The following is a 20,146-nucleotide window of genomic DNA, read 5'->3' on the forward strand; positions in this document are numbered from 1 at the left end:
TTCTGCTGAGGTTGTAAACAACACAAACCAAATTACGAGCACTTCACGATGTCCCTCACAGGAACACAACACTGCAGTGTTACATCACTCATATACAGTTGTGCAAAACGTAAATAAGAACATTCCCTACTCAAATGTATAGAATTTATTGGTGCATCACTGGAGGAAAGACATACATTTGTAAAGGTCAATGGTTTGTGATTTAATAACCTTAAAACAGGGCAAGTGGATTATTTAACATAATTTCCAACTGTGTTATTTACTAAATGTGTCAGCCATGTTTGCCACTATCGCATCTTATTAGGTGTGAGGTAAACTAATCCTGAAAACTTCCGAATTTTCTCTCCAGAGATGCTCCTGACATGCGGGATGGCATAATATAAATGTTGTCTGAACAATAGGACTGTCCTCTGAGATAAATACGAAATGAAGGAAGCGAATAGCTATTAAGGAGAAAGCAAATGATTGTTTGCTGATTCATCACATTATTAATTCATTGTATTATATTTAATGCTACACAAGTGCTGTTGCCACAGTGTGCGCATAGAAATACAAATTCACATTAAAAAAAAGCACTACTTTGAATCTATGACCGTGCCACTTCAAATCATGCCGTAATTTATTGGTGTCATTACTTCAAAACCATGCAAATCGAACAGCGTAATTTCGAGGGGCAGGTTTACGTCACCTATGATCAGGATAACTATTAATTATAACCACTCGGTACATCCTTATACAACATAAACCAACTATAATCTATCAAAACCAAAATCTTTTTATAAACTGCCATTTTTCTTTGCAAACAATCACTGTGCACATCTACATCGATTATATATTTTTAATTTACTATCATGTTAAACAGATTTATGAACAGTTTTCTAAACTCACACCTAATAAAAACAAGATTGTTTCAAAAAAATTTCATTTCAGATTGTTAGTAATTTTTATACATATTTAGAAAATAAAAATGTTTACAAAAAATCTTTAAATATTTGCAAGCACTGTAGGTAGTATTTGATCCCATACCTGACCATAAGCACACAACATTCCAATTCCAAAAACACAAGCATATTTCATTCCCACTCAAAAACTATATACTAGCCCCACAAAATCATGCTTTAAGGTGCCAACAGCTATCTCCCAAACATAGAACTGGAAGCACTATTATATCTCAGGAGTTAAAAATTTTCACATATTTATTGAAATTTTTATAGAGTACATATTGAACAGAGGAGTATAGACAAAACTGATGAATTCTGCGCTATTATAAAAAAAACCTAAGAGCACTCTAATTTTGCCCGTGTTTGCATATTCACAAATTAACACAAGAGTTAGAAATCAATTTGATAGAAAACAGGCAAATAACTGACAAATTTTATTGTCTCTAACATTATTAAAACCAAATAAATAGCCAGGGTGAAAATATAATTTTTTTTTTAACTTTCACTGCAGTGAAAGTCTGCAGCACAAGTCACAAAACAACTGAAACTCAAAAAAAAAAAAAAAAACTTGAAAAACTAATCACTAATGCATGTGTGATCCAAAAAAAATTAATAGTTAAAAGTATATATAACATTATTCACTATTTACAAGAACTTTTGAATAACTATACATGTAATTGAATTTATAATCTTTTTTGTTAAGATGTTAAATCTAAGTCTTGAAATTTAGCAACTTTTAATTATTTTTAGCTGCTTATTTTCATCTCAAGGAAAATGAATACTCCTTTGATTACAGTCAGAAATAATAACATTTTCCAAAAAAAATGCCTACGTAGTACTTGTTATAATTAATTCATCATACCATCATCCTCAACTGCTTCCAGCCTGCAGCAGGCTCAGCATTCAGCCTTAATTAAGGGTTTACAAACACCAAAGAAATCCAGCACCTAATCAACTCGCTCGGCAGAAACTAACGCCAGCACCTCAGCCGCTGGCTCAGCACGCGAGATCGCCAACCCAAGGCCAGCAAGCGCGAATTCAGAAATTGTCGAAAGTAAAGTTAACCTGCCAACTGACTGGAGAACATTGTGCATGCACAGGTAGGGATGTTGATTCTTTTCCCTATACTGCATGCCACATCACTGTCAATTACTTTGGTTGCTGCTACAACTCTAAAACTCTATATCCAGAAGTCTAAAAAAATACAAGATTTGAGTGCCCCATGCACCCACCCTCTTCAAAATTCACGCTTGCTGCCAGGGGACAACACCCACCACAGGCGCTAAGCTACCTACCGCAGTCTAGCTCGTCAGAGCCGTCGCCACAATCCGGATTGCTATCGCATCGCTGGTTCTCGGGGATACAGTTGCCATTGGCACAGCGGAACTGCTCCGGGGTGCACACCCCTTTGCGGACAAAAGATAAGCCACATGCCAGCGGCGCCCAAAGCAAAGTGTGAAGTGGGGGAGAAAGTAAAATCATAACAATAACCAAACGATAGTTCAATACTCTCACGTGCATTAAATGACGAAAGAAAAACCAAAGAGTACCTACCCCCAATTTTCCATTAAAATAAAATATCAAATTCTTTAATGCAGAATTAACAAATGAGCTGTTTTGGAAGATACGCCAAATTTTCCCCAGTGTTTTCCAGCCTATGATTAATTTGAAGAAATTTTAAGACTCATTCACAAAAAAAAAATTAATAATAATAATATAAGAAAAGATATATTAACTTAATATTTTGAAAAATAAAAGAAGTCATTGCATAAAAACCACAGTAAAAATTTTAATGTCCAAAATTCAAGGTATTACATACCTTAAGAAAATTATTAAAAAAAAATTAATTCAGTCTAATAACAGTTACTCATAAATAAATAAATAAATAAATAAATTATTGCTTTTTTTAATTACTAAACAAACAAATTTACCTACTGAGTTGAAAAAAAAACTGCTGACACAATAAAGAAAATAGTTCAGTGTATTATTATTCAGTTTATTATAAAAAAATTATAGAAATATTAGAATTTTGTATAAAAAAATAACTCTAAAGTAAGACCACTACAGCAAAATTCACTGATATCTTAAGCTTTTCTTAAGCTTTTAATACACTCTGAAATATTCTTAAAATATATAAATACCAAACCCCAAAAGTTTGAACTGTCATTCAATTTTTGGATGTATCACCTAATTTTCTGAACTGCTCTCTTAAATAAAATAAAATTTCTGTCATAACAATCATCTGGTCATTCTGATTGTGGCTATACTCGTATTTACATTCAAATAAACTAGGTACCACAAATGCCCATGCATTTTTTGTGCCAAACCCAAACTTAAGCACTAACAGAATGTATATACACTACAAAAAAAATAAACCTATACATCCACCAATTAATGTCTTATCCACAATTGTTAATTAAATAACCAATTTTTAAATCCAAACCACTTCTTACATAAGACTATTTACAAACAAAAATTGTATACATGTATTAAAAATAATTTACATAGTCTAATAATATTTACAGTCATTTCAATACCCCCCCCCCCCCCCAAAAAAAAAAAAAGCAACTAATAATGTCACAAAATTTAAGGGTGAGTTCTACCTTTTATTTTGTTATTTAATATTTGTGTAAAATAATTTTTATATAGTTTTTCATTTCATGGTCCATATACCCCAAAACCATTGTCAACTCAAAAGTTTATGTATGTTTATGTGTATCACATTTTTAGGAACACAATAACTGCCATAATTTTTCACAAATCCCTTCCAAACTGATATAAAATATAATAATGACAAATCTCGGTCAAATTGTTAATGAGCAATATCCGACCAAAAGAGTAAAAATTGAGGTTTTTTGAAAAACAGAAAAATTACTATCACTCCGAGATAATAATATGAACATTTGAACGTATTATAACTCGTAGTGGTATTACCAAAAACTTTTTGTCTAAATACATTTTTTGATACGACCAACCATAACTGAAAGGGGTGGAAAAAACAGGAAAAACGAGGGTTGGAAGACAAAAATATTCTTAACTCCCTTAGTAAACAGATGATCAAATCCGTTCAAATTATTTGTAAATGGTATAATTTTTATTTAAAACATTTGTCTGAAACAATTTGTGCTAAAATGCACCAAAGCAGAAATGGGTTAAAAAAACAGGAGCAGAATTAAAAAAATAATAAAATCTTAAATTCCATACCATGTACCCTATTAAACCCATTCTAATTTACTGTGAAATCATAAACTAGTATTAACAACTTCTATCTAAAGTAATTTTTTATACGACCAACTATTACTACAAGGGGGAGAAAAAAAAGGGTTGAAGGACAATGAGATGATTATGCCCGTGCGACGATTATGCGATAAAACAGGGAATAAGTTTACCAAACATTATATATAACTTTATTTATTTTCAAGGTGCTCACATATTTATTCTTTTAATTACAATAGGTCAGTGCCCTACCTACATTATTACTATAAAACTATCTCTTTAGATTTAGCATAGTATCCACTACAGTAGCCAATCCAGCATACATAAGTGGAATTAAAGTGCTACCTCTAAAAGGACGGTAACACATGCTGGTTGTACAAAATTAAAATACGGTACCAATTATCAGAATGTTAACACAGCAAAGAAACATTTCTGTGCAATTCCAATGAAAGTTACTCATCACTCATGAAAGTGTCACAGACACAGACAGGGCTGAATGATACTACGTTGCCACATTTCCTTACACGCCTCCCATCAATCAGCATCATAGCGTACTATGGAAAAAATCTTCAGCATAAGCAGAGTTGGTATTAAAAATCAATTCCAAGACAAAAAAGAATTCAAAAACGTTACATTTATTAGTTACATAAGTGTTCATTGAAAATTAAAAAAAAAAATTTAATAAATTTGCATTTAATTAAAAAAAAGAGATAACCATATACGTGAGTTATATGTTCTTTAAGCTATGTATCCAAATTATTTTCTTTAAAATGTTAATGGAGATAATTAATGTAAGTAGATTATGCATTATAACTGTGATGACTTACCACAGTCTCGTTCGTCTGATGAGTCAATACAATCAAACTGACCATCACACTTTCTTGACGCATCCACACACTCTCCGTTACCGCACGTAAACTGTTCAGGCCTGCATGTTGACGCTGGCAAAACCAATCAAAAGCTTTTGCTAGCAGAAAACAATGCAACTAGGACAAGCACTAACACTAAAAAAAAAATCTAGCAAACAAAAGTGTTCATAACAAAATGACAATGCAGGTACCAAAGCATACACTAAAATTACTACCATGCATCTACTGCAACAATATTTCCTCAACACTAAAATAATATAATTTCAACAAGCAACAAAATTCTATTGCTCTTTGCCAATCAAAGCTAAATTAGCATACTTAAATTAAGGTAAAAGCACTTTCACATTACCTTATTAAACTTTCAATATTACACCTGTACTTTTAAGTCAATAAGGTTTTAATAAAAACATATTTTTCTCTCTTAACAACGAAGAACATAATTTTACTAATATTATAAAAGTGAAATTTTGTGTGTATGTTTGTTACTTCTTGACGCCTGAACCGCTGAATGGATTTGGATGAGATTTGGCATACAGCTAGCTCATAACCTGGATCAACACTTTGCCACATATTACAATGAAATTCCATCCCCAATGGAGTGAAAACAGGGTAAATTCATTTTTATAACAGAAAATCATAGGTCATAAACATACAAATAGTGAGTGTGTGTCATTATCCTAAGTCCGTCACACGGTCATACACATAGTAGTAAGGTTTGGCAACTTCCTATCCTTATCCTTGGTGAGACCCCGCCGCTAGTGGAGTTCGCGGTGGCTAGCAAACTAACAGAACTAATAACAGTTCAGTTTTGTGCTAGTAGTACATATATACTTAAGTACTGAAAGTGTTTTAATTAATATTTTGTATTAGTATGCAATATGCATGTTCCTAAATGAATATTATTTAAAAGAACACTATTTTCCTGTTCATTATACTTAATGTGCCAAACAGTACCAGTTCAGAAAACGATTCAAGCGTACATCAACACTCTAATGTAGTCACACCATAAGCCATAACTCAAAATTAATTGTTAATAATATGTAGAGTAACCCCGTTGTTGCATAAGGTTGACATAAAATCTACAAAACTATTCAAAATAATTTTTATGCAACTAAAATATTATTTTGTGTCATAATATTCTGTTTATTATGATTTTAACAGTAGACCTCATGTAAAACTACCAACTATGAGTTACTCAGTTCTATTTTTTATGGCTTCCACTAATACAATGAATAATGAATTGAGATATGTTATTACTTCTAATAAAACACAAAACTTTCTGTTAAAGAAGAGCTTGTATTCACTAAAATGTTTCTATGAAAAAAAAAAACCTGCGAGCATTAGATTATCGTAAATGTTATAAAAGTGTTGTGTTCATGTTAATACAAGTTTAAAAATAAACGGAAACATTTAAATTTTCTACACTATTTTCATTTGCTAGAATTTATTATTACCATTGGGACCTTGTATTTCCTGCCGACCATAACACTCATAACATAGGAAAATTACACATTAGAATTTAGAATGGAAAAAAAAAATGAATTCGACATTAACCTTCTGTGCTGCAATTCTGCTCATCGCTTCCATCAGAGCAGTCAGAGAACCCGTCACAGCGGTAGGCGTCACTGATACACCCTCCGTCTCTACAACGGTACTCACTTCGACTGCATTCCCTCACACCTACGGTGGTCCAAGCAGACATGAAGCCACCCACAAACAACAGCAAACAAAGCACGTCAAAACAAACTAACAAAACAATGCACGAAACACTGACCACAAAAACTACTCATAAGCATAAGCAAACAAAAAAATATAGAGTAGAGCACCCCTCAACCGGAATCATTGGGGGGAGGTCTATTCCGGTTATGGGAAAATTCCGGGTAAGGGGAGTTGCGGTAGAGCTGGCCTCTGGGCTGGTTGAATGACCTTCATTTAAGCAAGCTGGCAGGCAGTGTTTCTTATCTCTGTGGGTGGGTGCGTGCGTGAGCGAAGAGGATGATGAAGAGGGTTTGGGGGAGGTAGTAGGACTACAGCTGCAGTGTTGTGTTACTTCTGTGTTGATGTGCTAGTGATTCACACTTCCTGGAGAGTGTATAGTCACTGCCACGCACAGTTTACATTTCACATACACAAGAATAACACTTCAAGCATCTCGTTTAAAAACACAGAGAGAGAGAGAGAGAGAAATACAGGTAAATGTAGACTGTTTAACCATATATTAACGTATAAATATGTACATAATACATATTTGTACACTAAATTATTGTCTACAAACTGAATGCATCACACGTTGGAAGTAAATGTTACTTGCTATCACGTGTGTCAGCGTGTGTAGTGGGAGTCGGTGTACATACTCTCGGGCCGGCTGGAATTTTCCATTTACTTGACATAGTGAAACAATAAAACTACTTACAGCATAAACATCTTTATAGTAATTCACGTCCGACGCGAAAACCAGCGGTGTATTTACGCAATGCGCGGGAAAGACTGGCTATAATTAGCTGTCTGACAGACGTGCGCGCGCACGTGCTTACAAGACATGTAGTCAGGCAAAAGAAAAAAAAACCTCGTTCCAGTGCGGAAATGTTTTGGAGATGTTTTGTAATGTTTTAATTTTTTTTGGAAAATTAGTTCCGGATATCGGGAGTTCCGTTGGTGGGAATTACAGTTGAGGGGTGCTCTACTGTATTCATTTTTGATAAAGTTTAGTTTATAAAAGTGTTTGTGAATTTACAGAATAATCAAAATTAATGATTACAGGAAAAAAAAAGTAAACTAATTAATGATTTAATGTATATAATGCATGCCAGATATGAGTGAGCCTCTAGTGGTGTGCCACTGCAGTTTCTGAACCTCAAGAGTTTTATTTGCAAAGAGACGGGGTGGCCAACAAACAAGTTATATTGCCAGACCACGTTAAAGATCTACATGGAATACTGTCTGTGGTGACTAAAAGTGTTTTATTGTAGATCACGGACTCACAGAAATCTGGCGTGCAATATAATTAACTGTCACATAAGATATCACTGGTGCAGTATGATACAGTGCATTAAGATACCAAGACAAAAGCTTAAGCAGAACACATGTTACAGATTCCACAAATTATTTATTTGTTGCTGTATGATACAATGCTAAAAGATATTAAAGCATTTTACTAAAGGGAAAGAAAAAAAATAGAAATGGTATGCTGAGATTTGAAATGTACTAGTTATATAAAGCCAATTTTAAAATTATTAAAACCCAGGTATTTTTTCTGAAATCAATTTTCTTTGTGTTAAGTAATGTCTTGAATGTTATGAACAGCAAAATATGGTCCCTCATCATACCTACAAACCCTACTTCCTAAATACAATCATGTGACTATGTTTCATAATGACACGGCCAGTCACATTACGGCTGCTGCAAAGGAGGTACATCACAACTTTGAGAGTGTTAATGCTGATATCATAAGCTATTGTGTTTGATGTAAACTATTGAGTTTAAAATCCAAGAAGTAGGCAATATCCACAAAATGAAAATCTTACTAATAACATAAAAAGAACACAAAATAGGCTGAAGCACGTTCATTGCTCATGAAAAGCCATATAAATATATTTAAAGTTAAGTATAATATAAACAAATAAATATTCTTTAATAAGGTTTCTTGGTCAATAAACTCATGCAATAAACATTGTACCTGGGCTATCAATTGTAACATATATGTGTATAATACAGTTTTTAAATGAGTTTTTATGTTCTTCTGTACATAGCCAAATTAAAAAAATTTCAGCCAATCAAATGTTAATTAGTTTAAAAAAAATAAAATTAAAAAAATATAACCATCTGTATGCACCTTTGCATAAATGATATAGGGTCCTACTTATGATTAACAGCTTTGTGTATGAAAGTATATACTAGAGTATACACATGATTGGAAACAACATTATTGAGAGAACATTTTTTTCAATCTACAATTTTTTTGTCACTTTCCTACAGTTAGAAATCCAAATGGTCTCATTTGTGAGGGTATCACACAAATTTTTAGAAGAGTAGACTTTTCTTTAGTGTTCTACGTGTAATAATGTATTATGTCTATTATACATGCTGTGTGTGTGTGCCAAATGTGCAAAGAGCTGAACCTACGACTAACCGCCAGTTCTGACGATAAATGTATCAACGGAAAACACACGAGGGGGGGCCCCAATGACACAAAATGGGGGAGAGGGGGAAAAAAAAAAGCATGACAAGTGAAGCGTACCGCAACCAGCCTCATCCGCGCCATTGGGGCAATCTTCGACACCGTCACACCGCTGACTCAACTCGACGCACGAGCCGTCTTGGCAAGTAAAGTCGGAGGAAGGACAAGGAGCTACCTCTGCGTCACACACAATATGTACACGTGAAGCACCGCACGTCACATGCCAGCGCCGTGCCCACACACAACCCACCACACACCTCCATACGAGTTCCACCCCCGGAGCAACGAGCAGGCTGTGCTATGAAGTTGCAACAATACCTTCTGGCTAAAAAAATTAAATTTCACCGTGCGCTCCGATTACGACGGATTACACTTATGGAACTGCCAAAGAGATCAACGAAAAAAAATGTAAAGAAAGTGCATAAGCACATGCAAAAGCAACACCTTCAAATCCTATTAAGACATTATAATTTTTCTGTTTGGTTATTTAGCTAATTTAAAAAGTTCTCATAATGTGATTTTTCAAGCAAATTTTACTTTGATAAAAGGTTAGCTCTTAAAATAAAGTATGTTGTTTGGGGTTACTTCAGAAATGTTGTAATGTGGAACCTCTTATTTCTCATAATTTTTGATTAGACGGTCATATGGACAAACACTTATGCTCTGTTCACACGAAAAAAAAAGTCTGTTCCATCACTGTTTTAAGTTGTTTCAGTGACAAACTTTTTAGGATCAGACTTCGCTAAAAAAAAAAAAAAAGGTAGCAATTAGATCATTATACAGAAAATTAAAAAAAACATATATAGGTACAGAAATAATAAGACCTAAACATTACTAAAACATTGCTCATAACTGTGGTTACATGCACATTTTGGAGAATGTTAAGATAGTAACTGTGCTTGTCCTATAGGAAGGTAATGGGGTGACATCTACCACTTCCCCCATCAAGAAAAAAAAAAACTGTAGCCAAATATCTACTCCAAAGCTTTGATAATGAATTTTCAAGATGTCGGAAATGTATTTAAATATGATTATTTTTTAAAAATTTCAGTTTCTCCATTGGAATGTATTCCATACCACCCAAAACTCTCTAGTTATTTCTCCTCCCCCTATCCCTCTCCAAATATGATTCTCGTTAAAAAGTGACGATTGTGCCAATCTTAATTTGTAGTACGCCAGGAAAAAAATAGAGTAGAAAGAATTAATATTATGACTTCAAGAGACAACATTTATTATGATACTTGCCGTGGTTAGACACTGGTCTCTGTTACTGCTTATTTAAATTTTCGCTAGTAAAAGAAAATTCAATGAATGCACACAAGTGAAAAGAACTCCTTTCCCTTTACAAGTGTTGATATCAAAAGAGAGTGGGCACAAATAAAGTCGCAGATGAACCACAGGATTTAAGAATGATATTGTATAATTAAATCAGATGTATAACAAAAAATTTGATCATTATATACAGCTTCTATACCTGTGAATTGATATTATTGTGTACAATAAACTTAAGACAAAATCTTGCCCCATAAAGACCCAAGTATTTTAAGGAATTAATATTGAGAGCTAATATAAAAAACAAATTGCATTGTTGGAAAGCTACATTCATAACAATCAATATGAAAGAGAAACTTTAACCCTTGCTATTCAAAATATCACTGTACCCAGAAACTGATATAAATTTAGACTCCATTATTAATGCTGGCACAGTATTCTTGAATATCTGGCATGCATCAGTCAATTTTCTATGTAAAGTAATATCAATTTTATTTCCTGTTCACCAATCGTACAATTTTCAAAAGTCCCTATGATACTTTACTAGTGTATAATAAAATAAGAAAAATATATTTATGGTGTTACGATCAAATGAAAATAATTTAAATTTATGAAGTAAAAAATAACAGCATATCTTCAAAGCACAGCAAACTCATTACAAATAACTGTGAATATATTTACAAAATAAACATATGAGCAAAACCCACAAGCTTAAGCTGCATCTTTCAAACCAAAATTAATAAAATCACCATTTATGTTCTCGGTTACATAAAATTAGGTAAATGTTGAAAGTCGCAACTTATTAGAAGTAAAAATCCAAAAATGTTGGTTTTGAGCACTATGTACTAATGTTATTTGATTACCCAAAAAAAAGTGTGATTTTGAACTCCAACAGAATTCTGAAAAATCACAGTAGTGGGAATGCTGATGTAAGTCCAGGGAAAATGCAGATACCAACTTTTAAGACAGGTAATTAGTAATAGGTAAAGGAGGTGTGTAAAAACACTACTGAACACTTTACTAAAACACTACTGAAACTTTCTTTTTCATATTATATCAAATTTACACAAATTATGGCCAAACACTAAAAAAAATTTTCGTCCTCTTGAAATAATCAGAAAAACTATTGACTACCGCAAAATCAAAAGAAATCAGCACACACAAAATGCATCAGCAATGTGCGAGACACTTGAGGATCTACTTTAAAATACCATTCACACAAGCGTAAGTGTGAAGTAAAAATTAATAAATATAATGACTGATTTATAACTGTTGGCATGTCTGGAAAATGTTTAGTAAAATCATTAGAAAATAAAGGAAAATTTAATGCGAAAAATATTAAAAACCTATGAAAATGTAATAACAGCGATTATGATAATTTTCCATCAATATTCATTTGCTTTTAATTCTAAAAACCTAATAATTCTCCTCGAATTAATAGTCCTACACAACAACCAAATCTTTAAATATTCATTTGGAAAAATCAAAAACTCCAATTTGCAAAAATTCATGCATTTTAATTACCTTAAATATTTTTTAAATGTTGCTAACCTAACCTTACCAAACCTTTACTTTTGTAATGATCACCAAGACTTGCAAACACCTAGCTTTTTTTTTTTTTTTTTTTTTGAAAAACCATACAACTTACGGCACTGTAAAACAAAAAAAAAATGTTTTAGAAAGACATACAAAAAAAACTCAACTTTTTGAGACTCACTATCAATACTTCATGTGGCTTTCTCACACATTAGCTCAATTTAAGTAAAATATTAAAAATAGTTAGCAAAATCCAAAATAAAAATTTTGCAAAAACATTATGAAACTCAACGTAACGTATTACATATCCCGAAACAGAAACAGCATATCCACACATCTTGTGTAATTATTTTTTTTCTTTATTCCACTCAGTATTTCCAATAATTCACGACTTTCAACATTTATCAAAAATTAAGTAATATTAAAAATTAATTTTGTTAGCTTATTTATAATTTTAAAAAATTGAGCAATATTTTTTCTGTAACTGTGAATTGTCTTATGTATGAATTATTCTTACAAAACCAAAGATGGATGATATTTAACTATGGCAGCACAATGATAACAATAAAATAAGATTCAGAAATAGATAAAATATATTAAGTTTCTATTAGCCTACAGACATAACTACGAAAAAAATAATAAACCTATAAATTTATACTCAAATGTTTAAAGGTTATTAATTTAATGATTTAAACATCTAAATACTTAAAAAAAATTTTTGAACAATACTGCAATAATAAATGTCCACCTTATATCTACTAAATTAACAACTGTTAGCTATTAAGGTAGTATGTCTCCATGCAAAACCAAAAATGTCCATGCAAACTCAATAATTCCTATCTAATAAATACAATTTTACATTTCAAGCTAATTTTGCAAAAAATAAGAAAAACTTTAAGTGTTTCCATTTATTTCTTTTTTTAAATATGAAAACCTCTAAATTATTTTCAAATGCTGTTAATTTGTCTTTTAACTGCAATAGTTAAATAATAATAATAAAAGATTTTCAAAATGCTGCCAACATAATTGGTGACACTGAACTTGGCCTACCGACTAAATTACTTCAATAGACCATATCACTAAAAGATTGCAGGAGATAGCACTGATAGAGTGCACACTGTTGCCAAATCTCCAACACATTACAAACTTCAGAAGATGTTTTTCTTTGGAATACTGATTTCACAAGAAGCATTTTAAGAACTCATATCATAATTTATAACATTTTATACATTCACGCTTATAAATTTGAAATAAATTGCCACTTTTTTTTACTCTAACTTACAAGAAAAAACTATTTACACACATTCATTGGTACAAATCTATATGATCATTGTGAAATGAACTTCATAAAGAAATAAATAATAACACCTTTCAAAAACTATCACTACCGCTGACCAAAGTTGACCAAACACTCCTTAATTGCATTGTTCATACTAAATTTTCTTTTAAAATACTCAAATACTTTCAACGCAATCTTACGCTAGCTTACCAATGTATTTTTTTTTTGTGTTCCACCTAGTTTACCACGCTACAGTTTACATTTATGTAAAATTTTTAGAATGAAAAACATAAGCTACATTCTCAAATCAAAATTATTTACTGTATATACATCAATGCAAGTAAAAATAACTAAACTACATAAAAAAGTTAACACAGCATAAGCATGTGTCGGCTGTTAAAAAAATGTATAAATGTAAAAAAATAAATGTTCTTATATTTATAAATTTCTATGCTAACTTAAGTTATGCAAGTACAGATTCTGCAAGCTAGTAAACAAGAACAATCATAAGCCACTTAAAATTAAAAAAAAAGTTTGTACACATGCATAAATTTCAAAATGGGTGGAATTAAAAAAAAATCACACCTAAATATCAACATGCATGAAATTATTTTTGTAAGAAGCTATAAATCATGAAAACCATTAATCATTTATAAGAAACAGATATAAATCACTAGCCAAACATTCCTTATTTCAAATAATTATTAACAGCCTTTTTGAATTAAAAATAACATACCCATGCACAAAGAAAAGAAGAAGCTCTTCATGCAAGCCATTATTGAACTAGATAAACTCTCATCATTTCTAAATCAAGTACAACTGTACAGTTATAAATTTGCATCTGTACAATGTGGTAAAAATTGCTGCTGATACTTTCTTCTCTTTAACGAAGCTCATAAAAATTATAAGAAAAAAAATTAGTACAAAATGTGAATCTGAAATTTTTGAAATACTTTCAAAACGTGTGTTTATTTTTGAGAAAAAAATTTAGTAATTAGAATTTAAAATTAATTTATAAATACAATTACAAAACTTTATAAATAGCAATCTTACTGAGAAGGAACAAATCCATTGAATGTAAAAGAATTTCTAAGTACGTAATCAAAAGCCATTACATGCCTAAGAAATGCCAAAAGCCAAACAAAATTTCAAAACTAAATAATGAGAGTTACGTGCAGAATTTCAACTGAACTGCTGAATTAATAATAATATGAAGTAGAATATACTTGGAGATAAAGTCTTTCCAACTAGCAAAAAATTGTTAAAATCTGAAAAAAAGTATAAATCAAAGATTTTATAGTGTTATAAAAGAGCATAATTCATTATTAAAAAAAGGAAATTTTGTCTTTATCATCATTAATAATTAATAAACATGTTTGGTATGTACTTATAAGTACATATTTTATAGTGTTATAAAAGAGCATAATTCATTATTAAAAAAAGGAAATTTTGTCTTTATCATCATTAATAATTAATAAACATGTTTGGTATGTACTTATAAGTACATATCAAACATGTATATTGGTAAACTGCTTCAACAATTTGATATGTCACTTATAATGTGTTCATGAAACAATACAACACATTTTGATGAGAATAAGCTAAAAAAAAAAAAAAAAAAAAAAAACGGCAACTAAAAAATTCAATATTCTTCAGTAATGTTCCTTACTTTACAAGAAATATATATGAAAATAAAAAGTACAGCTACATAGATTTTTTTTACTGTAACATCTAGAGAAAAATTCCTATCATTTTATACTTTGAAAAATTTCATTGTTATAATTTTTGTTCATAAAGATCATGCATTAATAAAAAAAATTACTCAAATATTAAAACCAGAAACTGTGTTATTGGAACTAGAGCTGTATGATTCACAAAATTTTGCTGATATGCCGATACAACTGTTGCTGATTCACAGATTGCAAACCGATAAGGATAAAAACACATTTTGGTTAAAATGTTTTAGAAAACATTTAACTAAACCAGCACTGATCAAAAAATTCCTAGATTTTTATTAAGAAAACATTTTTAATTTTTCAATTAATGTATTTTAGTGCCATAAAAAATACCACATGTGCTGAAAAGTTTCTCTGATGGAACACTAGTAACAGGTAAACAGGTATTTTGCATTAACTTTTCTAAAACTGATAATCACAACTGCATAATTGTATTTAGTCTACTCACAAAACGAACCTTCTCCATTTTCGTAAAAAAAAAAATCGGAAAATAACATCACTTTTTTTAAACTCGTAATTTTATCTTGTTTTCATTTGTTTGTTGACAACCTGTAAATAGCTTAATGAAACATAATTTTACTAATAGAGGCTGGAAGATTTAGATACTTAATGTCATTATATAACATAACAAAATTTTAAATTAAGTACTATGAAATATATTTTCGATAAACAACTATAATTTTTTTTTTTACTGGTTTATAATACTCATGGATGTATCTATGTTGAATTATTTTGCTCTAACTTTTACTACCCATCTTTGTGATGTATAGTTTGTTTATAACTTGAGTTTTGAGGGGCAAAATAGCATCTTGTTACAAACTTTTCCTATGACTGTGTTACATTAATAAACAATCATAATAAAAGTAGGTGAACATAACTGAGAAATCGTCATCAAAGTGAAGTCCAAACCAAAACAGATACAAATTAGTTTTATGTATAATTTTGATTATTCCTGCAGGTACAAATTTCTGCACCGTCTTTGAACGAAATAAGCCTGCAGCAATTTGGACCACACTGCAGTGTTTAGTAAATTAGGAAACTGTTAGCTACCTTCACATCCTACTTCGTCAGAATCGTCGAAGCAATCCGGAAACCCATCGCAATGCTTCTCTCGAGATAAACACATGACGCTGTCCTTGCAAGGCCATTCCCACGGGTGGCAGAACAGTTCCACCACTACCGTACACATGCAGTGCCATTAGAAACACCCGCCGAAAACATGCAAGATGGAGAGAAACCAGTTACAGTATTACCAACACACTCCTCTGTCAACCAAAGCTACAAAATGTTAAGACACTAACTGGGTTATCAAAATTTTAGACCCTGTACTGTGCTGGTTTTATTATTTAGTCATGTACCCATGCACAAACTAGCAGCATTACTGTTAAGTTTTCAAAGCTATAAAAAACATTTTTACTAGAACAATACTTACAACAGATTCTAGCAAAGCATAACCGAGTAGGTATTTATTCTTAGCATGGCTTAGATCCTTACCACGGCTTACTTACAAAATACGCTAGCTAACCCAACAATACGCAGCTTCAACTTTGGAATCACACTAAATTATACTGTCTTTGGTCATTCTTTATATGATACTCCATGAAGTCTATATAAAACTACAAAGAGGAAATATGGTATAGAAAAAATTCAAACAAACACTTTTATAGTCCACAGTACAATTACATACAGAAAATGAAAAACTATGTTTACAATGGGGAAAAAAATTAACCACTGTGCAATTTTATGCTGATGTGTAAGTGTTGAATTAAAGCTACAAAAAACAAACAATTTGTTTTCAATTTTAATTTTAAGAAGTTATTAGCAACATTTAATGCAATAAGAAATTGTAAAATTATTTTAAAACACTACACATTTGCTAATAATGTTTTACCTTTGTGGATAGCCACTACCAAATGAAGTAAAAGAAGGAGGTAACTAGTTCTGTAAAGAGGTATTTCAAAAACTGCAACTGTAACTGCAGTTTTATTGAAAGTATAATATACCTAATCATTCCATCCCTTACTTTCGTATACTATTCATACCTTCAACCAATGTGCTATACATCTGATATTTGAAGTAAATTACAAGTTTTATTTTTGTTGCCAGCTAGTTCATATAGTACTATGCATTTATGCATTATGCACTGTTAATTTAACTTAATATGTTAAAAATGTTATCTGGCTTTATTCTCTCTTCAACAGAAAAATGGACATGGTGAGAATTATTTTCAAAATTCTTTTCATGTATATATTCTAAAAAAAAAATGAAAAGTTCATTCATAATAATTCAAATAAGATCTCAATACAGACAAATTCCACTCATTGACTGCAAATTTTTGGTTCTTCACATTATACAATCACTAGTCTTTCATAAATCATTTTGATTTGTGAAAAAAATTGTTGTGCTATAAAAGTGTGTGTATTTCTTTTCTTTAGCAGCCATTTCTTACACACGACGTAGATTGAATACCACAGCCATATCCAATTTCTTCAGGAGCTTTCAGAGAAATTAATTTCTGATGCAACTCAGCGGTGACCTTTCAACACTCAGTTAAATGCTTCGTCAATGCTTTGTGACAAAAAAATTTCAATGGAAAGTGATGAGAGCCATACTCATAAGTCAACATTTACAGTTACAGAATATGTAGCAACTTCATATTAGGAGATTAATTATTGCATGCATTAGCTTCACATTCACCAATAAACACTCATACAGGTTCCATAAGAACCAGAAAGTCAGTTTATTTTAGTACATGCTTGCTCGTTAAAACCATCCTTGAAGTAGACAATTGATTTGCATAAGTCACTGAACACACAATGTTAGGGTTAGATATTAGTACATATTAGTTCTTTCGAGAAGCGTGTAAGGTGAAGGGTGCACAATCGGGAAAACCCACAAACAGAATAATCTTGATAACAAAGCAGAAGACTCTAATCAGGATTTTTGTTTTCCTAGCAACAACTCATGCGGGTGTCAATAAGATCCTTTACGAAGCATGACACTACGAGAATGACTGCTGGGTTGTTAGACATCACAGGAGTCAGAGCTACTCTCGTTTCCCTACCACCATCGCCGCAATCGTCTTCGTCGCTGGCATCCCCGCAGTCCTGATTCCCATCGCACACCACCCGCGAGTCCACGCAACGACCATCCTTGCACTTAAACTCTGTCGGGGAGCACACCGCTGCAAGAACACACACACATGACATACAACACCCGTGCCTGCCACAACCATGCCCTCGTTGCATTTTCATGTTTTTTTCCCATGGAAGAATTAATTTCATAAGAGAACGAGGAAGAAAGAAAAAGATTTGAAGAATAATTCTCAAACATCACCATTTACACACAGTCGGTTATGACTTTAATTTCTGATTCAATAAAAACCAGTGAGAATAGTGCAGAGAAAACTTGGATCAATGGACAGTCAATGCCTGTTGCCCTAGTGCTGAACGGTAAAGCTAAAAATTTCAAGAAAGCCTAGTCCACTCAATTGTGTAGGAAGAAGAAACTTGAGACATTGAATGTTAGCTCACTGGTTTCCAAAACTGCTTAGGTTCTTTTGAAAGTAATACAAACTCATGTAATAGAGTTCTGTTAGTATTCTAAATGAGTTTCATTTTTATACCAATGAATTTGATTTAATAATAGCACTTTTTGAATAATGAAAACTCCCAGTGAAAAATGACTATTCCAATGGAGGAAATAACCAGCAGTAAATAATGATGTAATATGTTGGAACCAGTAACACTATGTACAGAATGGAGAGAAAAAAAAAGTAAAAAGATTGGGATGAAAAATGTATAAAGAAACCTATCATCAAAGTAGTATGTTATCAATGAAGTTTAAGATGCAATTAATCACTTACGTGACAAAAGTAAATATATTGAGAGCCCAGCTGAAAAATGTTGTGGGTTGAAAACATTTAGAAAAAAAAAAAAAAATACAGTGAAGTATATATGTACCACAGCCTTCCTCATCTTCCCCACTGAGACAGTCCGACGCCCCATTACATCTCTGGTTGATGTTCAGACACGTTCCGTCCTCACAACGGAACTCGTCTGTTCTGCATGTCGGTTGGACGCCTGTAAACAAACAGCGGAGTTAACATCAGCTCTGTACTACAAACTTAGTAGATAAACATGTAACTGTAGGTGTACATATAAATATTATATACAAACTGGAGAATTTCCAAAAATCTCAAATTAATGATTTCCTTCAGAAAACAATGCTAAAATATTACATTTGGAGTATAATGTAAAAAAGTACTGGAACTGCTTGGATTGTCAATTAATACTAACATAAGTCTACAAGGATTTTTGTTTTGTTTTACATATATACAACACCATTATTTTGATTACAAAAACAGTTTAAAAAGAAACCTTGTAAAGCTTACCGCAGTTAGCTTCATCAGAGCCATCAGGACAGTCGACTCTTCGATCACAACGAAGTGCATTAGAGATACAAGTAGTGTTATCACCGCATAGGAACTCATCGGACGAACATTGCCTACCTAAAACGTTTAAAACAAGTCTCAAAAACCACACAGCTTGAGTGCTTCCAGAAGCAATTCAGGCCCAAACCAGCTGTTAGTAACATAGCCTACGTTAGTTTCAAAGATTGAAGGTATTCAGTGAAACACACAAGTAGATCAATGTCGTGGAAAAATAAATTTATTACAGTGATGCCTTGAATTTTAAAACAAAACTAAATCTTCATTTTTACTCTCAGTTTCATATAGCATCTTAATATAATGTTTTGATAATACACTTGATGCTGACATTTATCAAAGCAAGCTGTTAATCCTTTTGTGTGATTGGTCAGAGTGCAAAAGAAGATAAAGTGAAAGTAAAATTTTAGAAGAAGAAAAACAGTTGAAAGTATTTGAGAAAGAAGGTAAAAACAAATATTAAGTATTACACTATGATTGCTTGACTTAACTGGAAAGACAGCCGATAAAACAGTTTAAGGGTTTATGTCCATCTTTCTTTCCATGTGTGAACACACCAATTATACTTATAGTTTAAGCTAAAATAATTTTAACATAATTATTTAATTATTTCTGCTAGTTCTTCACAGAAAATCTGGGTTGAAAATTCTTACAACAGAAAAAAAAGTTTTCC

General features: G+C 31.8%; 1 protein-coding gene across 27 annotated transcripts in view; it reads right to left on the reverse strand.

The window, feature by feature from the left end:
- Positions 1-20,146, reverse strand: part of LOC134542023 (basement membrane-specific heparan sulfate proteoglycan core protein) — a 649,742-nt gene that overhangs the window by 157,679 nt on the left and 471,917 nt on the right. For 10 of the 27 annotated variants that reach the window (XM_063385818.1, XM_063385827.1, XM_063385829.1 and 7 more), the window contains 7 exons: positions 19,420-19,536; positions 18,989-19,108; positions 18,091-18,210; positions 16,077-16,202; positions 6,581-6,706; positions 4,985-5,098; positions 2,237-2,347 (listed from right to left, as the gene is read on the reverse strand). The exons of 3 other annotated variants lie outside the window; for them this stretch is intronic. In XM_063385818.1, coding sequence (XP_063241888.1) covers positions 2,237-2,347; positions 4,985-5,098; positions 6,581-6,706; positions 16,077-16,202; positions 18,091-18,210; positions 18,989-19,108; positions 19,420-19,536 — 834 coding nt within the window. Of the gene's footprint in view, positions 1-2,236; positions 2,348-4,984; positions 5,099-6,580; positions 6,707-9,263; positions 9,381-16,076; positions 16,203-18,090; positions 18,211-18,988; positions 19,109-19,419; positions 19,537-20,146 lie in introns of all 27 variants that reach the window. 14 more of the 27 variants (XM_063385819.1, XM_063385844.1, XM_063385824.1 and 11 more) reach the window with 13 other exon arrangements.

This window comes from Bacillus rossius, assembly GCF_032445375.1.
Source record: "Bacillus rossius redtenbacheri isolate Brsri chromosome 4 unlocalized genomic scaffold, Brsri_v3 Brsri_v3_scf4_2, whole genome shotgun sequence".
Taxonomy (NCBI): Eukaryota; Metazoa; Arthropoda; class Insecta; order Phasmatodea; family Bacillidae; genus Bacillus; species Bacillus rossius.